Here is a 16745-nt window from a genome sequence, read left to right on the forward strand (position 1 = left end):
GTGTCTATTTATGTGATATTTTGAATATATTTGAAAGCTTTTATAAAAATTGACATTTTTGAAATTAAAGGCTAACATTTGACTATAATTGATAAATACTAATTTCTGTTTGTCTAAAATTTACGAGAAAAGGAATATAGCATGCTAATCTTTGAAATCACAAAAATACCTAATGCAAATTACTTGAAACAACTTCCATGTTAGTAAATAAAATAACCTTGTACATAAACAGTTTGTTCTTGTACTAAGATTTGTAGCGGAGCCCACCAAGCTCCACGGACAACCCACAAGATTTGTAGTTAAAAACAAAAGATGTAAATAAAACAAAATTATCACTTAATATTACAGTATAGTGATATTCTTCTTCGCTTGCAAATAAAAGGTCTTAAATTCGATTCTCGCCAAAGACGAATTTGAACTACATTATTACTAGCCCATAAGTGAGGCTTAGCTCACTCCCCCCACCCCCTTAGTTTAGTGTGTAGATAATATCATTTGTTCTAAAAAAAAAAAAATGGTATTTATACAGTACCATGGAACAAAAATTCCAAAATATAATTATAAATTGGTCATAGTGATAACAGCTTCCCAATTCTCACCTGGACCTGGCAAAGCAAGTATTATACTCTGATAAATCTGAAAAATTACAAAAGCGCGCATAAATCTCATGGATTTGGGAATAATTGCACTCCAAAGTCGAAACCAGTCGGAGCCTTATTAAAACAGGAGGATTATTCCCCCAATTACCCCCAACTAAGTCATCAGTTTCCAGATTCTACCAAAATATTTGGTTCATCTCAAAACAAGCCACTCTCAATGCAATCCCAGATCCTTAGATGAAGTTTCGGATGTCTAACGACTTCACATCAACCATTGCCTCATCCTTAAATTCCTCCCTGACAAATATTCAAAACCAAAACTACATATCAGTCCTGTAAAGGGCAAGTTACATCGACTAAATTTCACCAATGCCAATTTAACGATAATAAAGACTCAAAATATATATTGTTAGGAGACTGCAAGCAAATGGTTCAATCTCCAACTCTAAACAAAACAGTATGCTGAATCCATAACGACCCTCAATGGTTTAGAGCTGCAAAAAAACATACATGACAAAAGAGGAAGTAGGCAAAGACATGGATAAATTACCGTTTCTTCTGAGTTTCCATTGCCTCAAGAGCATCCTTCTTAAGTTCCTCCAGCTGTGCTTTGGCTTTCTTGAGTTCTAGCTGTTCTTCATACTTTGGTAGGTCCTCCTTACGAATTCCAAGCCTTAAAAGACAAGGTTAGACTAGATCAGAATTTCGTATCTCATATCAGCTATGGAAGAATACGATAAGCAAGAGTTTAGCCATATGCAAACCAATCAGTGGACAGCGACTTGGAGCCTGAGACACAATGGGTTTACAATCCCCAGATTACAATTGTGACCATCATAAATAAGATTAACTTCACCCCGCTGATTATAATTTTTTCATAAAGAAAAGTAGTTTCTGGGGTTGGTGGTGGAGTGCAAAGAAGGAAATAGTGCAGCCAAAATCAGCTTGAGATTGAACATTGTTTGAAAATCCCAGCCTGTCAACAATGGGATTAGACGGGGCAATGCAATTTTAATCTAAAATCTAAAAGGAAAAAACAAATCAGTGCTTTAGCAGAAACTACTTTTTATATGAGAGTTCGCAATTAACCATGAAAAGATGTGATCCAAAAACTTGGACCATGCAAGCACAGTAAAGGTGTAAATAAAAGTTAATCGAGTGTCTTGCTCTGTATTTAAAACATTATTTAAATGAAAAAAAAAAAAAAAAAAAAAAAAAAAAAAGGGAAAACAATTGTTACCTACTTCTGGTTTATTTTCTCAAATTCTGCCATGAGAACAGCCATCCCCTTTTTATCACTCCTCAAAAGTGGTTTCTTCAGCTCCTTTTCAACTTTCTCCAATGCATCCATCATCATAGCCTCTGCACCAAGTTCGTCAGTGAGACCTCTCCTGCAAAAGGGAAAGAAATACGTTAATTGGCAAATGTAACGGTAAAAGCGTTAAGTATGGATGTTCGCAAGGCAGACGTATGCGTAAACAGAAAAACCCTAAATGACAATAGGTACTCAAACAAAATCCATCTTACATTACACATAATCCTACCAAAACAATACCACCACATAGAACTAGATTTTAGCATTACACTGCAGGCAATCAGACGATTCTGAAGTTATTGTAGCCCAAAGCTAAGTCCAAAATATAATATTCTCTTCAATCTCCTCCAATCAGCCCCTCCACAATCTTCAAAGTCCTCTTGCTTCTTTCCTACCAAACTAATTAAATAACTGCCACTGCCAGCATGCCGCATACCTTCAACACTTTAGCCGTCTTCCCTACCCCAAATAACTTCTGCCACTCACGTAACCATGCCTGACATCCTGCTGGGATCAACACAATTGAAGTCTACAGAATGGTGGATACACCATTTTCACCTCCACACATAACACACCAACAAGGTGATAGACAAGGTTTTGGTCTTTGCATTTCAATCTTATCACATGTACTCACTTTACCGTGAGCAATCAACTAGGACAAAATTTGCACCTTCACAGGTACCTCTGATTTCCAAATGGAGGAGTAAGAATAGAAGGCATTATCACCCGCATTGTCACACAGGCTTCGAAAGAAAGGTACAACATATTGAGTCCAGTAGCAACATACTAGAAACAGCTCTATTGCTAAAAAATATTAAAAGAATCTCCAAAGAAGAGAACAAATCAGCCATCTTCCTTGCCTTCCAACCATTTAAGTTCTTCATTAAATCATAGTCCCAGCTGAAAGACAGTTTTGCATGCTAAACCACCACCCCCCACCCCCCCCCACCACCCCACAAACAAAAAAAAAGGGGGAAAAAAAAAACCCAAAAATAGACAGTTTTGCATGCCATCCATCTTCTTGAATCCCATGCATGCTTCTTATTATCATATACCATAAAGCTTTGTTTTAAGGAAAGAGGCCACAACCATTTAGTGATTTGAATCCTTCCCAACTCAGCCCACAAGCATCTCTCATGATATCTTGCGCAACAAAAAATTGTGTAAAGGATGAGTTTGCTGTGTACTGGCCTCTCACCCTCCCAGTCGCCTCACCGCCTGAGAACCAGCCAGCCTTTCCACTTTATCTTCTTGGGAACTTATTCCAAATATACATTGGGACCCAGAATACATCCCCTCAATACAGAATCACAATTAGTAAACTTATCCAAAAATTCCCCTAAACATTACTCAGTGTTTAGAAACATCAGGTAGGATAAGCACAAATATTAATAGCATCAATGGCCAAAAGAATAAGGTAATTGTTTCTGACTTTAGATCACTAAAATGACAATCACACTAAGTTTGGTAGAAACTATATATTAAAATAAGGCTTCATGAGTAATAACAGAAACAACATGGAGTATAAGCACAAAAATTAAAAACCACATTAATCCCATTATACAAAGGACATCCAACAATTTGAAGAACAGAGTAGCACGTACTTGATCCTAATTTCTTTCAATGTCAACAGATATGTTCTAGCATCTAGGATATCTTGTGTTCGGGTTTGGATGGTGTGTTTGATGCGCTGGGATTCTGAGAACAAATCAGCCCTGCAAGACACAAAAATGCATTAGTAACCAATTCAAAAAAGTTAAAACGATGAAAGGTGGCATCTGATGAAGAAAAATACAGAACAGCACATAAGCTCCCTCCTCTAATGCGATAGTCATTTTATCTACAATTCTCAGTCATACAATACCAGTAGAAGTTTATGGAAATAAAAGCACAAGACAAAAGGAGATCTACAGTAACAATACAAAATTTTGGAAGTCAAAAGTAAATTATCCACTTACGAGTTACAGAATTACTAAATGTTCATGATGATAATCAATTGGTCAAATGAATTTGGATTTAAGTAACTTTTTGTACAGATGATTCCAAGATGGAGATCTGTAAACTAGATGGTTTGGATTATTAAACCTCATTCAAGAGTGCCTCGAACAATGAATCACTCTCAACGAATGGGATTACTCTTAAGAAGGGGGTCATATATATTATACATGCTATGGTTCAAGTTCCTTCACTGTTGATCACAAATATTGATTGTCCATACCCTTTTTCCCTTCTCATCTCTGTCAATTTCCTTATTTGCATTACCTACAACTCCTTTCCTCTGTAAACTGTAGCAGTATATTATGTAAAAACTATACAAAAAGATTACAAATGAAGATAATGTACATTCTAGAAACATAACACTGCCATCCCTTGTGTTTATATATTTGTCACCAAATGTGAAATTATACAACATGTGAAAACAAATAGGCACATCTGTGTAAAACAACAAAGAAATTATATTACTCTAAGAAATAGACTGGTAAAGGGTTAAAAAAACTCACTTCTCTCTTATGGTTTTCATGACCTTGGCATACTGAGAAACAGAAGCTGGATCCTCTGGGTCAATGGTGATCTTCTCTTTGCGAAGTATACCAAGAGCTGTCTCAAATTTCTTTTTAACATCCAAGAAGATGTTCTTCAGCATCTCTTTACCCCTCAAACGTAAGAAATGTTCAGTAAGGTTTCATCAAATAATAACAAAGGAAAGACATAAATAAGACCAACAATGGATAGCCAGTCACCCATAAATACATCCTATCTAAAAGACACAAAAATACCAGATATCAAGTTTGGAACTTAGCATTGTATAGCACTCACATATTAAAACCAATGTAAATTTGAGAAAAGCGTAAAGCAAACCATTGTTCTCAACGTTAACCTCGCAAATCACAATGAATAGCATCACATAACCTCTTAAATAGGGCCAAGCATTTTGACTCACCATCACCCTTTAGCACGGGGCGACTTGCTTCCTTGGCGAAATAACGGACCGGAATAACGCGATCCTGTTGAAGAATAACTCCATTGCCACACAGCTGAAACATTACAAAGAAAATTAATACAAAAATCCATGAATCCCTGGCTTTCATTTATCCAGAGATAAACACCCCCGAAGCATTTCGCATATTCATCATCTCTCGGATCACGAAGACTTCACATTACAGTATATCGCAAACTATGTCATCTGATACGCGATAATTTTAAGAAAATCAAAAATGAAAATCTGAAATGCCCTAATTATCTCAAACATTTTCTCAGAAGCCAAACAGCTAAAGAAAGAAATTTGAGAAATGAGGATCGAGTGACTGACCTGTCTGGATTTGGATAAGAGGCGGGAAGAGAAGGCCATGATCGTAGCTCAGTCCTCGTATTCTTCCTGTTCGTTTTCGATTTAGGGTTTTGATTTGATTGCTCTGAGGCCTCCGAGCTGTGAGAAGTACAGAGAGAAAGAATGAGAGAGACAACGAGTTCCTCGGCCTATATCTGGATTGTGAACCGTTGGATGCTCACTTGAGGACGTAGTCCCTGGTAATTTACCACAATACCACAACGTTTTCTTTTTTCTATTTTTTTTTTTTTTTAAAGAATAGAAGTATATTTTTTTTGAACAACCGATATTATCTACACTAAGGGGAGATGGTGAGCTTAGTCTCACAATGAGCTTGTAATAATGTGGTTCAAATTCGTCATTGACAAGAATTGAGCCTTAAGACCTCTTACTTACAAGTGAAGAAGAATACCGCTAAACTATAATACTGAGTGGCTTAAAAGAATATAAGTTAAAGTTGTCATATGCACTAATAGAATTTGTAATCTTACACGTTGATTACTGGACTATAGTACTAATAATAATTTCCTATTATCATATATTTGCTTTATGATTTACTATCAAAACATTTGTGCACGTGTCCTTTTCTTTTTGTTTTTCCACAGTACAGTTGCCTATCTAAGGTCATTTGTAAGGTGGTTTGCACAAAGGTGTAGGGCTTTTAGTATTTTGGTCTTACTAAGTTTTTCTTGTTTGTGACATGCAAGTTCTTGACAACTTTTCAAACAACAATCTAACATTCAAGTACAAATATAATGGTACGTATCACTCAGTAGTATAGGTTTTGCGAAATCGACCTGTTAGAAAGATTCACTAGATTTCTATATGCAAGATGTAATCATTGACAACTTGCTAATGATAGTCTAGCCTCCAACATATAATTTTAACAACCAAAGAAGAGGTGATGTGTTATTATACTTTAATTGCTCATACAGAGGTTGAGGGACTTGATGTTTGATTGGGAAATCCATCTACTTCAAGCACATGGAGTAATGAAGTAGGAGGAATCTTCTGAGGGCAATGCTCTCAAAAAGGAACTCTCGTGTAAACCGCACGCTCATATATTAACTTGGATGTACAAAAGTATTAATTGGAAAACTAAAAGGGAGATCATTCTCCTCTTGCTCATTTCTAACCGTTGTAGTTTATTTATTTCTAACTTTTGGATTGAACAAATCGTACAAGAATCAAATGACATAAACAAAATGAGGTGTAATAGAAGAATGTGAGAGTTACCGGAATAAATTATGCTCCAGATGACCGGAACAAATATTAACAAGAAGAATGTGAGAGAGTTACCGGGAAGAAATAAAATACAAAAAACTGGATGCAGACTTGTGCGGTAATGCAATTGACATTAATACATGGTTTTAAGTGCATCACTGAAACATGTAGCGCAACATACTAAGTTAATACACACTGGAAGTTTTCTTTATCATATTCTATTCATTCTATTCAAAGGTTCCATGTACGTCATGCTACATCTCTGCGGCAAAAGATTTACCGCATCCACATGTCTGTGTAGCATTGGGGTTCTTGAAAGAAAAGCCTCCACCGATAAGAGCATCACTGTAGTCTAATTGCATGCCATACAAGAACAGGAGGCTCTTTGGATCACAAACTGCAAAACAAGGGGAAACCGGAGTTGAAGCATCCTTGGCAAGCACAATGCATAAGTTATTGAGAAAAATCCAAACAAACCCAGTGCAATGTAATATGGCATGGCATAATGTATCAAATAGTCGAAATACAATCAATCACCCAGACAACGGAATGGTCAAGGGAGAATGTAAAACATATATACTTAACATCTTCTGCGCACAATCTTTTTGTTGCATAAGACCACATTAAGTGAGTAGATCTATTAGGCAAAGTGGAAAATGGTGCCCAAATCTTGAGAAAATGGGGGCAAAGAGAAATTTGGACTAGTTGAGAAGTAGTTGTGGAGATTTTCTTTGGAAAGGGAATACCTGTGAAATAATATCATCATAAGCAGATATTGCCTCGCCGACAAATAGAGGTTGATGCAGGAGCCAAGGTCAGATATTGATAATTACAGTCTTTGTAGTTCCTTACGTAATAAATGCAGTTTACACATACACTTTGTACGCTTATTGTCTTTTTAGTCACTCTATGTTACACAACTAATGTACTGGGTGTCATAAATTAGTATTTAGAATTCCCATGTATATTAATGTGGATCTTTCGTGATTCATGTAACAGTTTACCTATTGAAAGGATACTGTGTAAGCTTTTAAAATCATTGTTAGTGAAAAGAAGTTCTGAATTTTCTACTTGTGTGTGAGGCACAGCAACGTCGGGGTGATCCCAAGGCACCTTCCATGTGATGACAAACGCCGGTGTGGTGCCAGAATTTTTCTAGCTTGTCTGTTGGAGTAATTCCAATACACCTTTGACTGATGCCAAAGGCTAAAGTGAGTCTAGATGTCTACCATGTTCCTAACTATTCCTATTGTCCTGCATCGATTGCAAACCATTGTTAAGATGCCAAAGGCCCGAGTGAGTCCGGATATCTAAAATATTCCTATCTATTCCTATTGTCCTGCATCAAGGGTTCAACTAAAATCCCTTAGAACTTCATGGGATTCATCTTTTCCAACTTGTTGTGGGCAATGGGAACATAATTAGGTTTTGACAACATAAACTGATGGGGGAATTCATTCGTGATTATTATTCGTGTCCTGTGATCAGACATAAAAAGTAGATTTCAGATCTTCCATGAAAAACTGCATTGGGATTCGAATATTCAACTTAGCAATGCTGGTTTTTAAATACGACAGACTGTCAAATGTTGACATGAATACAGCAAGTCCTAAAGATGACTTTGTATGAAAGAAAGAAAGTGTCTAGACAGTTTAAGATATTCATGAGAATGCTTCAACATGCACCCTCAGGTAAATGGACAATCAATCAGTCATCTACAAGGCTACTAAAATTGAGAGTGGAACTCGTGCAGTCATAACACTAAAATACAACAAGTAACACACAGATCGATTATCTGTCACAAATAAGCACCTGCCTCACATGACAAAGAGAATGAAAATATAAAGACTTACCCATAATCAAGCCATTATATTCAATGATAGAATCATCTGGCCTTGCATTTGCTTTACTCTCGAAGTCCATGGTATAAGACATGCCGGAGCATCCACCCTGTTTAACACCAATTCTCAAGCATAAGTCTTCGCCGCGTTCAGATCTCATCTTATTGAAGTGCTTCAATGCGCTGTCTGTAAGTGAAATTGCAGGTGCGAGCCCCTCGGTTTTTGGCACAGCTGAAACACAAACAAATCTCAGTACCATTGGATTATGAACCAAACGTAAAAATCACTGGAGAAGAAAATGTCAAATTATCAGAGAGAAGGGCCAAAGGCCCATTTTCAACAACATTGATATTGTCCCCAACTTGGTAATTACCAAATGCCCAGTCCACCAAGCGTCAGGTTTTATCACAAATGGCCTCAGTATTAGTTGGAGTGGGATTGAGAAATTTAAACTTTTTTTTTCTCAGAAATACGGTCGATGTGAGATATTTCAACAGAAACTTAACCTGTTTTATCACAGGACTCAACACAACAATCTCAAACTACAGTCAAATCATTTCAACCAGAAGTTGGCTCAAGTTCAGCTAGTAAAAACTCTAGTTCACTAGGTATATAAGAGCATACCATGTACAAAACCCAAAATTCAAACAGCATCATTTGTACAACATGATTGATGAAATTGAAAAGGAAGACAACACCATTTCTAACCTATTCAGATCAATTTCAAGTCAAATCGAATCAAATTCAAAACAGAAGAAAATTAATAAAAATATAAAATTGTAACCACAAACTTTAAAAGAAAACAAAGACAAATTTTAATACAAAATACCCGAAATTGAAGTTGATCGAATTGAAACGGGTTTTCTACGGCTGAGGCTAATCGACGAAAGCCGAAAAGATACTGAGGTAGGAGGTAAGGAGGTTGAAGGGGCGTTCGCCGGCAGACGAACAAGAGATGGGCAGTGCGTGGTAATTGCAGACAGCGCCATCGTAGAAGAAGAAGTGAAACTGATTTTCTCGGGTTTCCTTTTCTTCGTTTTCTTTATTTTATAGAATCAGAAAATATGTTGTTATATACGTGTGACTCAGGTTGGGAGATTTTGAACAGAAAGATCCTAGCCGTCGAATTATCTGATGGTTTTCGTTGAGTGAGTGATGCATTCAGTGTTGCGCAGATAGATTATAGATACGGCTCTTATTAAATTTGCTAAACCCTTTTCATTTTTTCAATCAAAAATCAAGAAAAATACGTTTATGTTGTAATCATATTTATAATAAGAATGTAATTATTTAAATCTTAGAGTATCCAGTGATATCTTAGAATATTCCCTAAGTTAGATATTATCCTATTAGAGTTGTAATTCTATTAGGGTAAGATTTAATCTATCCTACTACTATAAATAAAGGCACAATGAGATAATAAAACACATCTCATAATTAAATCTCTATCTTCTCTCTCTTATCACTGGCCTCCCCCTCTTTATTCCCTTAGAATAGTTTAGTAAATTAGGCCTACAAGATTTTATTAGCATGCTCTTGCCAGAAGTTAAGCAACTAAAGAATTGTGGAGGAGGCTTTCTTCTACAAAATTCAAGGGCCTTTATTTGTTTTCTACCAATCACGTACGATTAAAATAAAGTAAGATATTTGAAACGTCCACGAAGCATGAAAACATTTCCCATGATGCATGAACCCCCTATATTTGTATTTTCCTTCAGAAAGATATATATATATATATATATATATATATATATATATATATATATATAGCTTCAGTATTAATGAAAACTGAAAGATGAACAAGATGAACAAATGTGCTTATTATAAGGATGATAACTCAATTACCACTCACTTGGCTCTGATACCAAATGGCGGAAGATCTAATGGTAATAACGATGAGGACGACTGAACCAAGGGCAATAACCAGGATTAAATATGCCATGAAATCAACTGTTATAAACAAATAGAAAGAATTGAACAAATGATTGGTATGTGTTTACCTTGAATTTGGGATATTCAATGAATTGACTGTGAGTAAGGATTTTATGTCATTCAGAATCAGTTGTTATGAAAATATTCTTCATAATGAAAATAATGAATTCAAAATAATGATGCAAATATAATTTGAAAATAAGTTTTATTGCAAAACTTACACTGAAACTTACAATTGATTTACTTAAGATTGAGTTAGCAAATAAGAAAATGACTGATGAAAAAGATATTGGTGTATGCAGGCATCCTTGACATTTGAAAAATTAAAAGTGTTTACAATTTTTGATTTCCTTGGGTACAGTGTGAACTCAAAGAAAGCTTTTACCATTGACATTTGAAACTTTCTCCTCTGTAGTCCACCTCTTATAGACTTGGAAAAGGAGTTGGATGATGACTTGCTTTTACTATTGATGAATAGTGAAATTTGTTGGAATAATTGCTACTTTCAATGTAGAACATCGATGATTGAATGACTCCAAGCTTTGTCAGAATCATTGGTGGGAACATGCTGGTTGACTGAATAATTCCATGTTGTGTCGGAATTATTGGTGCGAATAATGCCTGAACGCTTCACATGGTGATTTTGGAAAGATGACTGAAGTTTTCTCGTGACTTTATGCAAATGTGTCATGGGAATCTTGGTAGTCGACCCACTTGGCTAACTGTGTTGTAGAATTCCATAACTTATTGACTCATTTGGATTTTTGTTTTGCAGAATTTCATAACTTCTTAACTCATTTGGATTGGTATGGCTTTTATTGGTATTTTCTTTTCATGAAATTCCTTATTGTAAGGAAGTTTAACAATGCGTTGTTTTCTGTGCCAAAAGGCGTTGGGAATATCCAAACAAATTTCATTGACAACTTTCTTTTCAAAGTTGTCAATGCTTTGTAACAAAGATTTGTTTGTTAATTGTTCTTCAATTCTTTTGTAATTAATTTTTTATTTTTAAAATTAATTTGTTGTGATTTTTTGGTAACTAGATTGATGGTTTTTGAGATGCTATACTAGATTGATGGTTTTTGAGATGCTATCTTTGTCTTAATTTTTTGAGATCTATTTTCGTGCAAAACTCAAATGTGATTTTTCGTCTTAACATTCATGTGGTTATACGGTTATGGTGTACCTTAAAAGGATATAGGAGAGCTATGAAGGGGAAACCTAAAATGACTGGGTCTAAAATATTTTTTTATCAAAACAAATGGAGTTTTAAAACAAACATTGTTTTGACAGACAGGGGCTTTTGGGATTTCATATTTTAATTGCATTGGTGACTGATTTGCAGCACTAAGAATTTCTGTTGATTTATGAAAATACTTAGTGGGAATTAAACCTTCTTGAATACAATTTAAGTCTGCACTTGAGTCAATTAAGGCAATTATTTCTAACTGGAAGTCTTCAATTATTATTTTTATTTTAGAATACCATTTTTGAATCCTAATTTTTTGTAGTAATCCTAAAACTAGGTTTTTTGTTGGATTTTCTATGGACTTGGATTCTGATTCTTGGTCTGAGGAAGAACTATTGTGTTCTTCATCATTATTGCTAAGGAGTGCTTGTGTTTGGATACTACTGAGATGTGAGTGAATTTCTATGTTTTCTGATTTTAAGGACTTAATTTCTTCTTTACTTTTGTTGACTTTTCTTTGTAGATCTTTGACCGTAATTTCTTTCTTAGCCTTGTTAAACCTTTCCAGGGTTGTGCTAAGACAGATTTTTGGGGCCACTTGGGGTTGACTAGTACTGACTTCTTCAAGGGAAACTAACTTCTTAAGTTTCTTTAAATAAAATGACTTTAATTCAGGGTCATCTACTTTGCTGATTAATTTGATAAGAAGATCTTCTTATTCTTCTTGTTTACTGATGACTGAAATCTTTTTACAACAAGTATCAGTGCATCCTATTTTAATGTTGGAGGATGAAAGACTACTTGAGGAATTACTGGAAGAAGACGTATTAGAGCCTAAATCATCTTCGGATTGACTATGGTCTATATCTCTTAATTCTAAGACTTGGATTAGCTGGGTTTTCTCTTCTTCAGAGATTTTCAATTGGTTGATTGTTTTCTTGACTCTACATTTATTTGCATAATGGCCGAATTTGCCACACTTGTAGCAATTTCCTTTTTGTTCTTGGTTTTTGGAATGGAATTTTCCTGAGGGTTTCCTCTTCTACTTGTTGGACTTGAGTTTCTCGTAAAATTTATTTGTTTCAAAATTCTTAATTTTGAATTTGTTATATTTGGGGTGTCTCCTACTGGAGTACCTATTTGGATACCTATTGTAGGCTTCTGATTTTTTCTTTTTGTTGGATGGAGCAATATGAGGTAATCTGTACTGTTCACAAAATGTGCCTAATTCATATTTGGTTATTGACCTGTCTTTGTTGACTTGTTTTGTAATTTTCATATCAATACACATTTTCAATCCTTCTTTTTGGATAATATTAATAATATTTCCATAAGTAAGGGTATGATATGGTATCATACCTTCTTCATTAATTAAAACATTTCTAATTTTATAGGCAAATAGATTGGTAATCCATTAATGAAAATTTTTTTTTCCAACATGGTTGATTACTATCCTGTCTAAGCATGACTCTAGACATGAAAACATCTTTGTACCATCTAAAATCAGTTAGGGTTGGACATCTTAAGTTACAAAGTTGGTCATGAATTTTGAAAGTGACATTACTGGGTGTCCCTATGAAATGTTCTATAATGATGAAAAGTAATGTGTTGACTGCATATGGGACTCCTCGTCTTATATGCTCATCAAAGATGGGTGTTCTATCTTAGTCTCTTTTGACTGCATTTTTTATTTCATTTCTTGATTGTTCAGTGAGATGTTTTTCCCATCAAGAATGGAGCATTCTTGTAAATCCAGTGACCAAAAGGTCGACAACTTGAGTTTGACTGAGGTTATGATTGGTAATATAACTATTAGCAACCATGGAGATGTGTTGTAATTTGTTCAAAAGTTCTTGTTCTGATAATCCATCTATGTTCCATTCATAGAGTTTATTAGCTGATACTAAGAATTGCTTTTGGATGTTTCTTTCTTCAAATTGAATATCTGAGGGTATTGTCCTTGGATACCAATTTTTGGTAAGAGTTGTTGGGTTGACTCTTTTGTTTGTGATTTGTTTTAGTTCAAGATTTTGAAAAGCTTCTTTTACTTTTCTGGTGGAATTTGTTTCACTTTCACCTTCAGAATCCCATATTGCAAAAGTTGTTTCTAGTTGAGATTCATCTGGGTGCTGTAAAACATTGATTGTTTTTTCTTGTTTTAACTCTTGTAACATTTGATTTATTTTCTGACGTGTGGAAATTGTTTTCAAAGCGATTGTGCTGGAGGAAGACTCTGGGAAGTTAGCTAAGGGCTTTTCCCTAATTATTGGTTTTGGGTAAGAAAGTCTATCTATTTTGGTTTCAATTTTGTCTAACTATTTTCCTATGGTGTGTAGACTCTAGTTTGTGAAATTTTTTTGTTTGATGACTAGCTTAACTCTTGCATCTTCTTTTGGAAGTTTGAAAGGAGTGGCTGGTACTTGTGTATTTGTAGTTGTAATTAAAATTATTTCTTGTGGAGGGTGACTAGAAGAGACTATGGTTTTGTCTTCTTTAACCCAATTTTCTTTGATGATGACTTCTAACTTCTTTTCAGACTAGTAATATTTTTCAACGAAATCGAAGAAAAATACTTCAAATATGTGCTTTTTCATGAAATTGGTCCATTTATTGTAAATGTCCAATTTTTGTTCTTTTGTATATTTTGTTTCGAAAAATATTCCTTCTTGGAATATTTTCTGTTGCTTCGATGTCAGCATTGAGTTTCTTACATCGAGGTTTGAATGGTTTATTTAAGATTAGTAATTGGTGGTTGATTTGACTTGCTTCGAAGTCAGATTCTGTTGGAGAGGTTTGTTCTCCTTGGTTATGAGTATTGGGGTGATATCTTGGGTGAGTCACTTGAGAGACCGTTTCTATTGATTTTGGATACTAACTGGTTTACTTTCATTAATCAAACACCAATCTGAAGGCAAATTGATATCTGACCACCTAATGGTTCTGGGTATTTTGATGGCGTTTTCTTGATTAGTTTGGATTAGGAGTGTATGGTCTTTAGGACTTTTAACTAGGGCTTGGAAATTCATGTTTGTTCCTGTGACTTTATAGTAGACTCTGAAAATTAAAGCTAATGGTTGGACTCCTTCAAGGACTTGGTACCCTGAAGTTTTTATGTTTAATTTTAGTGCTTTCAGCATGTGGGGATCTGAGAGACTTATTGTGAGATCTAGGAAACAATAAAAATGAATTGGTCCATTGTAAAGACTTGACTCGATCATTCCAAGAATACTATAATTAAAGTCAGTGAATCTTGCATCTTAGAGACATAATAAAATAAAGGTATTGAGGCCTCTTCTTGTTAAGGGCTTGACTACTATTTAGACTGGACCTATGTGAATGTAATTGTAACCATCTTTTCTACAAGTTTTGATTTGTTCTAGTGTGAATAATTGACAAGTTTCATGTTCTTTACTAAGAGCATAAGTTTTTTCAACTGTTTTGACATGATGTTCACTTCTAAAAGAAACAACTGACCATTTCTTTTTGTAAATATTTTTACTAGAAACCTTGGGGATATTCCAATCTCCAAAGTCGACACTGTCATTTGTTTGAAATTCTAATTTTTGTTCTTTTATTTACTATGTCTGGAATTCTACTTAAACTGGACCTGGAGCTAGTGCTAGCAGTTGAATTAGTTCTAAATAATCTACTCATATTGCTCAAAAAGTAGGTTTTCAAAATACAGAATCTTACTGGCTTTTACCTTTCTCGCATATTTGCTAAACTCCCACTCTGCTCATGCGATCCGCTCATGTCAATCCTATGGACTTATTGTTTGAAACACGCTTTACTGTTTGGGTTGAGAGTAAACAATCCTACATAGAAGGTTAACAAATAAGATAAGCTGTAAATGAAAACTGAAAGATGAACAAATGTGCTAATTATAAAGATGATAACTCAATTACGACTCACTTGTCCTTGATACCAAATGGGGCGGAAAATCTAATGATAATAATGATGAGGACAATTAAACCAAGGGCAATGATGATCTGATCATCATTGAATGAACTGTTAATTGAATTATTGGTAACTTAAGATGTCCAACCCTAAGTGATTTTAGATGGTACAAAGATGTTTTTATGCCTAGAGTTATGCTTAGACAGGATAGTAATCAACCATTTTGGCAAGAAAAATTCATTAATGGATTACCAAATCTATTTGCCCATAAAATTAGAAATGTTTTAGTTATCGAAAAATGTATCATACCATATCATACCCTTACTTATGGAAATACGTATTGAAAATGTTTACTGATATGAAAATTACAAAACAAGTCAACAAAGACAGGTCAATAGCCAAATATGAATTAGGCACATTTACATTTTGTGAACAATACGGATTACCTCCTATTGCTCCATCCAACAAAAAGAAAAAAATCAGAAGCCTACAATATGTATCCAAATAGGTACTCCAGTAGGAGACACCCTAAATATAACAAATTCAAAAATAAGAATTTTGAAACAAATAAATTTTACGAGAAACCTAAGTCCAGCAAGTGGAAAATGAAACCTTCAGGAAAATTCCATTAAAAAAACCAAGAACAAAAAGGAAATTGCTACAAGTGTGGCAAATTTGGTCATTATGCAAATAAATGTAAAGTCAAGAAAACAATCAACCATTTGAAAATCTCTGAAAAAGAGAAAACCCAGCTAATCCAAGTCTTAGAATTAAGAGATATAGACCATAGTCAATCCAAAGATAATTTAGGTTCTAATTCGTCTTCTTCCAGTAATTCCTCATGTGGTTTTCCATCCCTCGACATTAAAATAGGATGAACTGATACTTGTTGTCAAAAGATTTCAGTCCTCAGTAACCAAGAAGAACAAGAAGTTCTTCTTATCGAGTTAATCAACAAAGTAGATGACCCTGAATTAAAGTCATTTTCTTTAAAGAAACTTAAGAAGTTAGTCTCCCTTGAAGAAGTCAGTACTAGTTAACCCCAAGTGGCCCCAAAAATCTGTCTTAGCATAACCCTGGAAAGGTTTAACAAGGCTAAGAAAGAAATTACGGTCAAAGATCTACAAAGAGAAGTCAACAAAATTAAGGAAGAAATTAAGTCCTTAAAAATTAGAAAACATAGAAATTTGCTCATATCTTAGTAGCATCCAAACACAAGCACTCCTTAGCAATAATGATGAAGAACACAATAGTTCTTCCTCAGACCAAGAATCAGAATCCAAGTCCATAAAAAATCAAACAGAAAACCTAGTTTTAGGATTACTACAAAAAATTAGGATCCATAAATGGTATTCTAAAATAAAAATAATAATTGAAGACTTCCAGTTAGAAACAATTGCCTTAATTGACTAAGGTGCAG

At 34.7% G+C, this 16745-nt stretch overlaps 2 protein-coding genes across 2 annotated transcripts; both read right to left on the reverse strand.

The window, feature by feature from the left end:
• Positions 1–536: 536 nt before the first annotated feature.
• Positions 537–5386, reverse strand: LOC137734745 (probable ATP synthase 24 kDa subunit, mitochondrial). Its single transcript, XM_068474024.1, has 7 exons — positions 5225–5386; positions 4856–4949; positions 4416–4560; positions 3519–3629; positions 1844–1990; positions 1150–1272; positions 537–896 (listed from the first exon to the last, which is right to left on the reverse strand). The coding sequence occupies exons 1-7, from the start codon at positions 5261–5263 to the stop codon at positions 833–835; spliced, it is 723 nt and encodes a 240-aa protein (XP_068330125.1). The 5' UTR covers positions 5264–5386; the 3' UTR covers positions 537–832.
• Positions 5387–6434: 1048 nt separating this feature from the next.
• Positions 6435–9354, reverse strand: LOC137739637 (iron-sulfur assembly protein IscA, chloroplastic). The gene is made up of 3 exons (XM_068479282.1): positions 9137–9354; positions 8320–8538; positions 6435–6863 (listed from the first exon to the last, which is right to left on the reverse strand). Exons 1-3 carry the CDS (start codon positions 9294–9296, stop codon positions 6721–6723), a joined length of 522 nt encoding a protein of 173 aa, XP_068335383.1. The 5' UTR covers positions 9297–9354; the 3' UTR covers positions 6435–6720.
• Positions 9355–16745: the final 7391 nt, after the last annotated feature.

Source organism: Pyrus communis, chromosome 1 (assembly GCF_963583255.1).
Source record: "Pyrus communis chromosome 1, drPyrComm1.1, whole genome shotgun sequence".
NCBI classification, from domain to species: Eukaryota; Viridiplantae; Streptophyta; class Magnoliopsida; order Rosales; family Rosaceae; genus Pyrus; species Pyrus communis.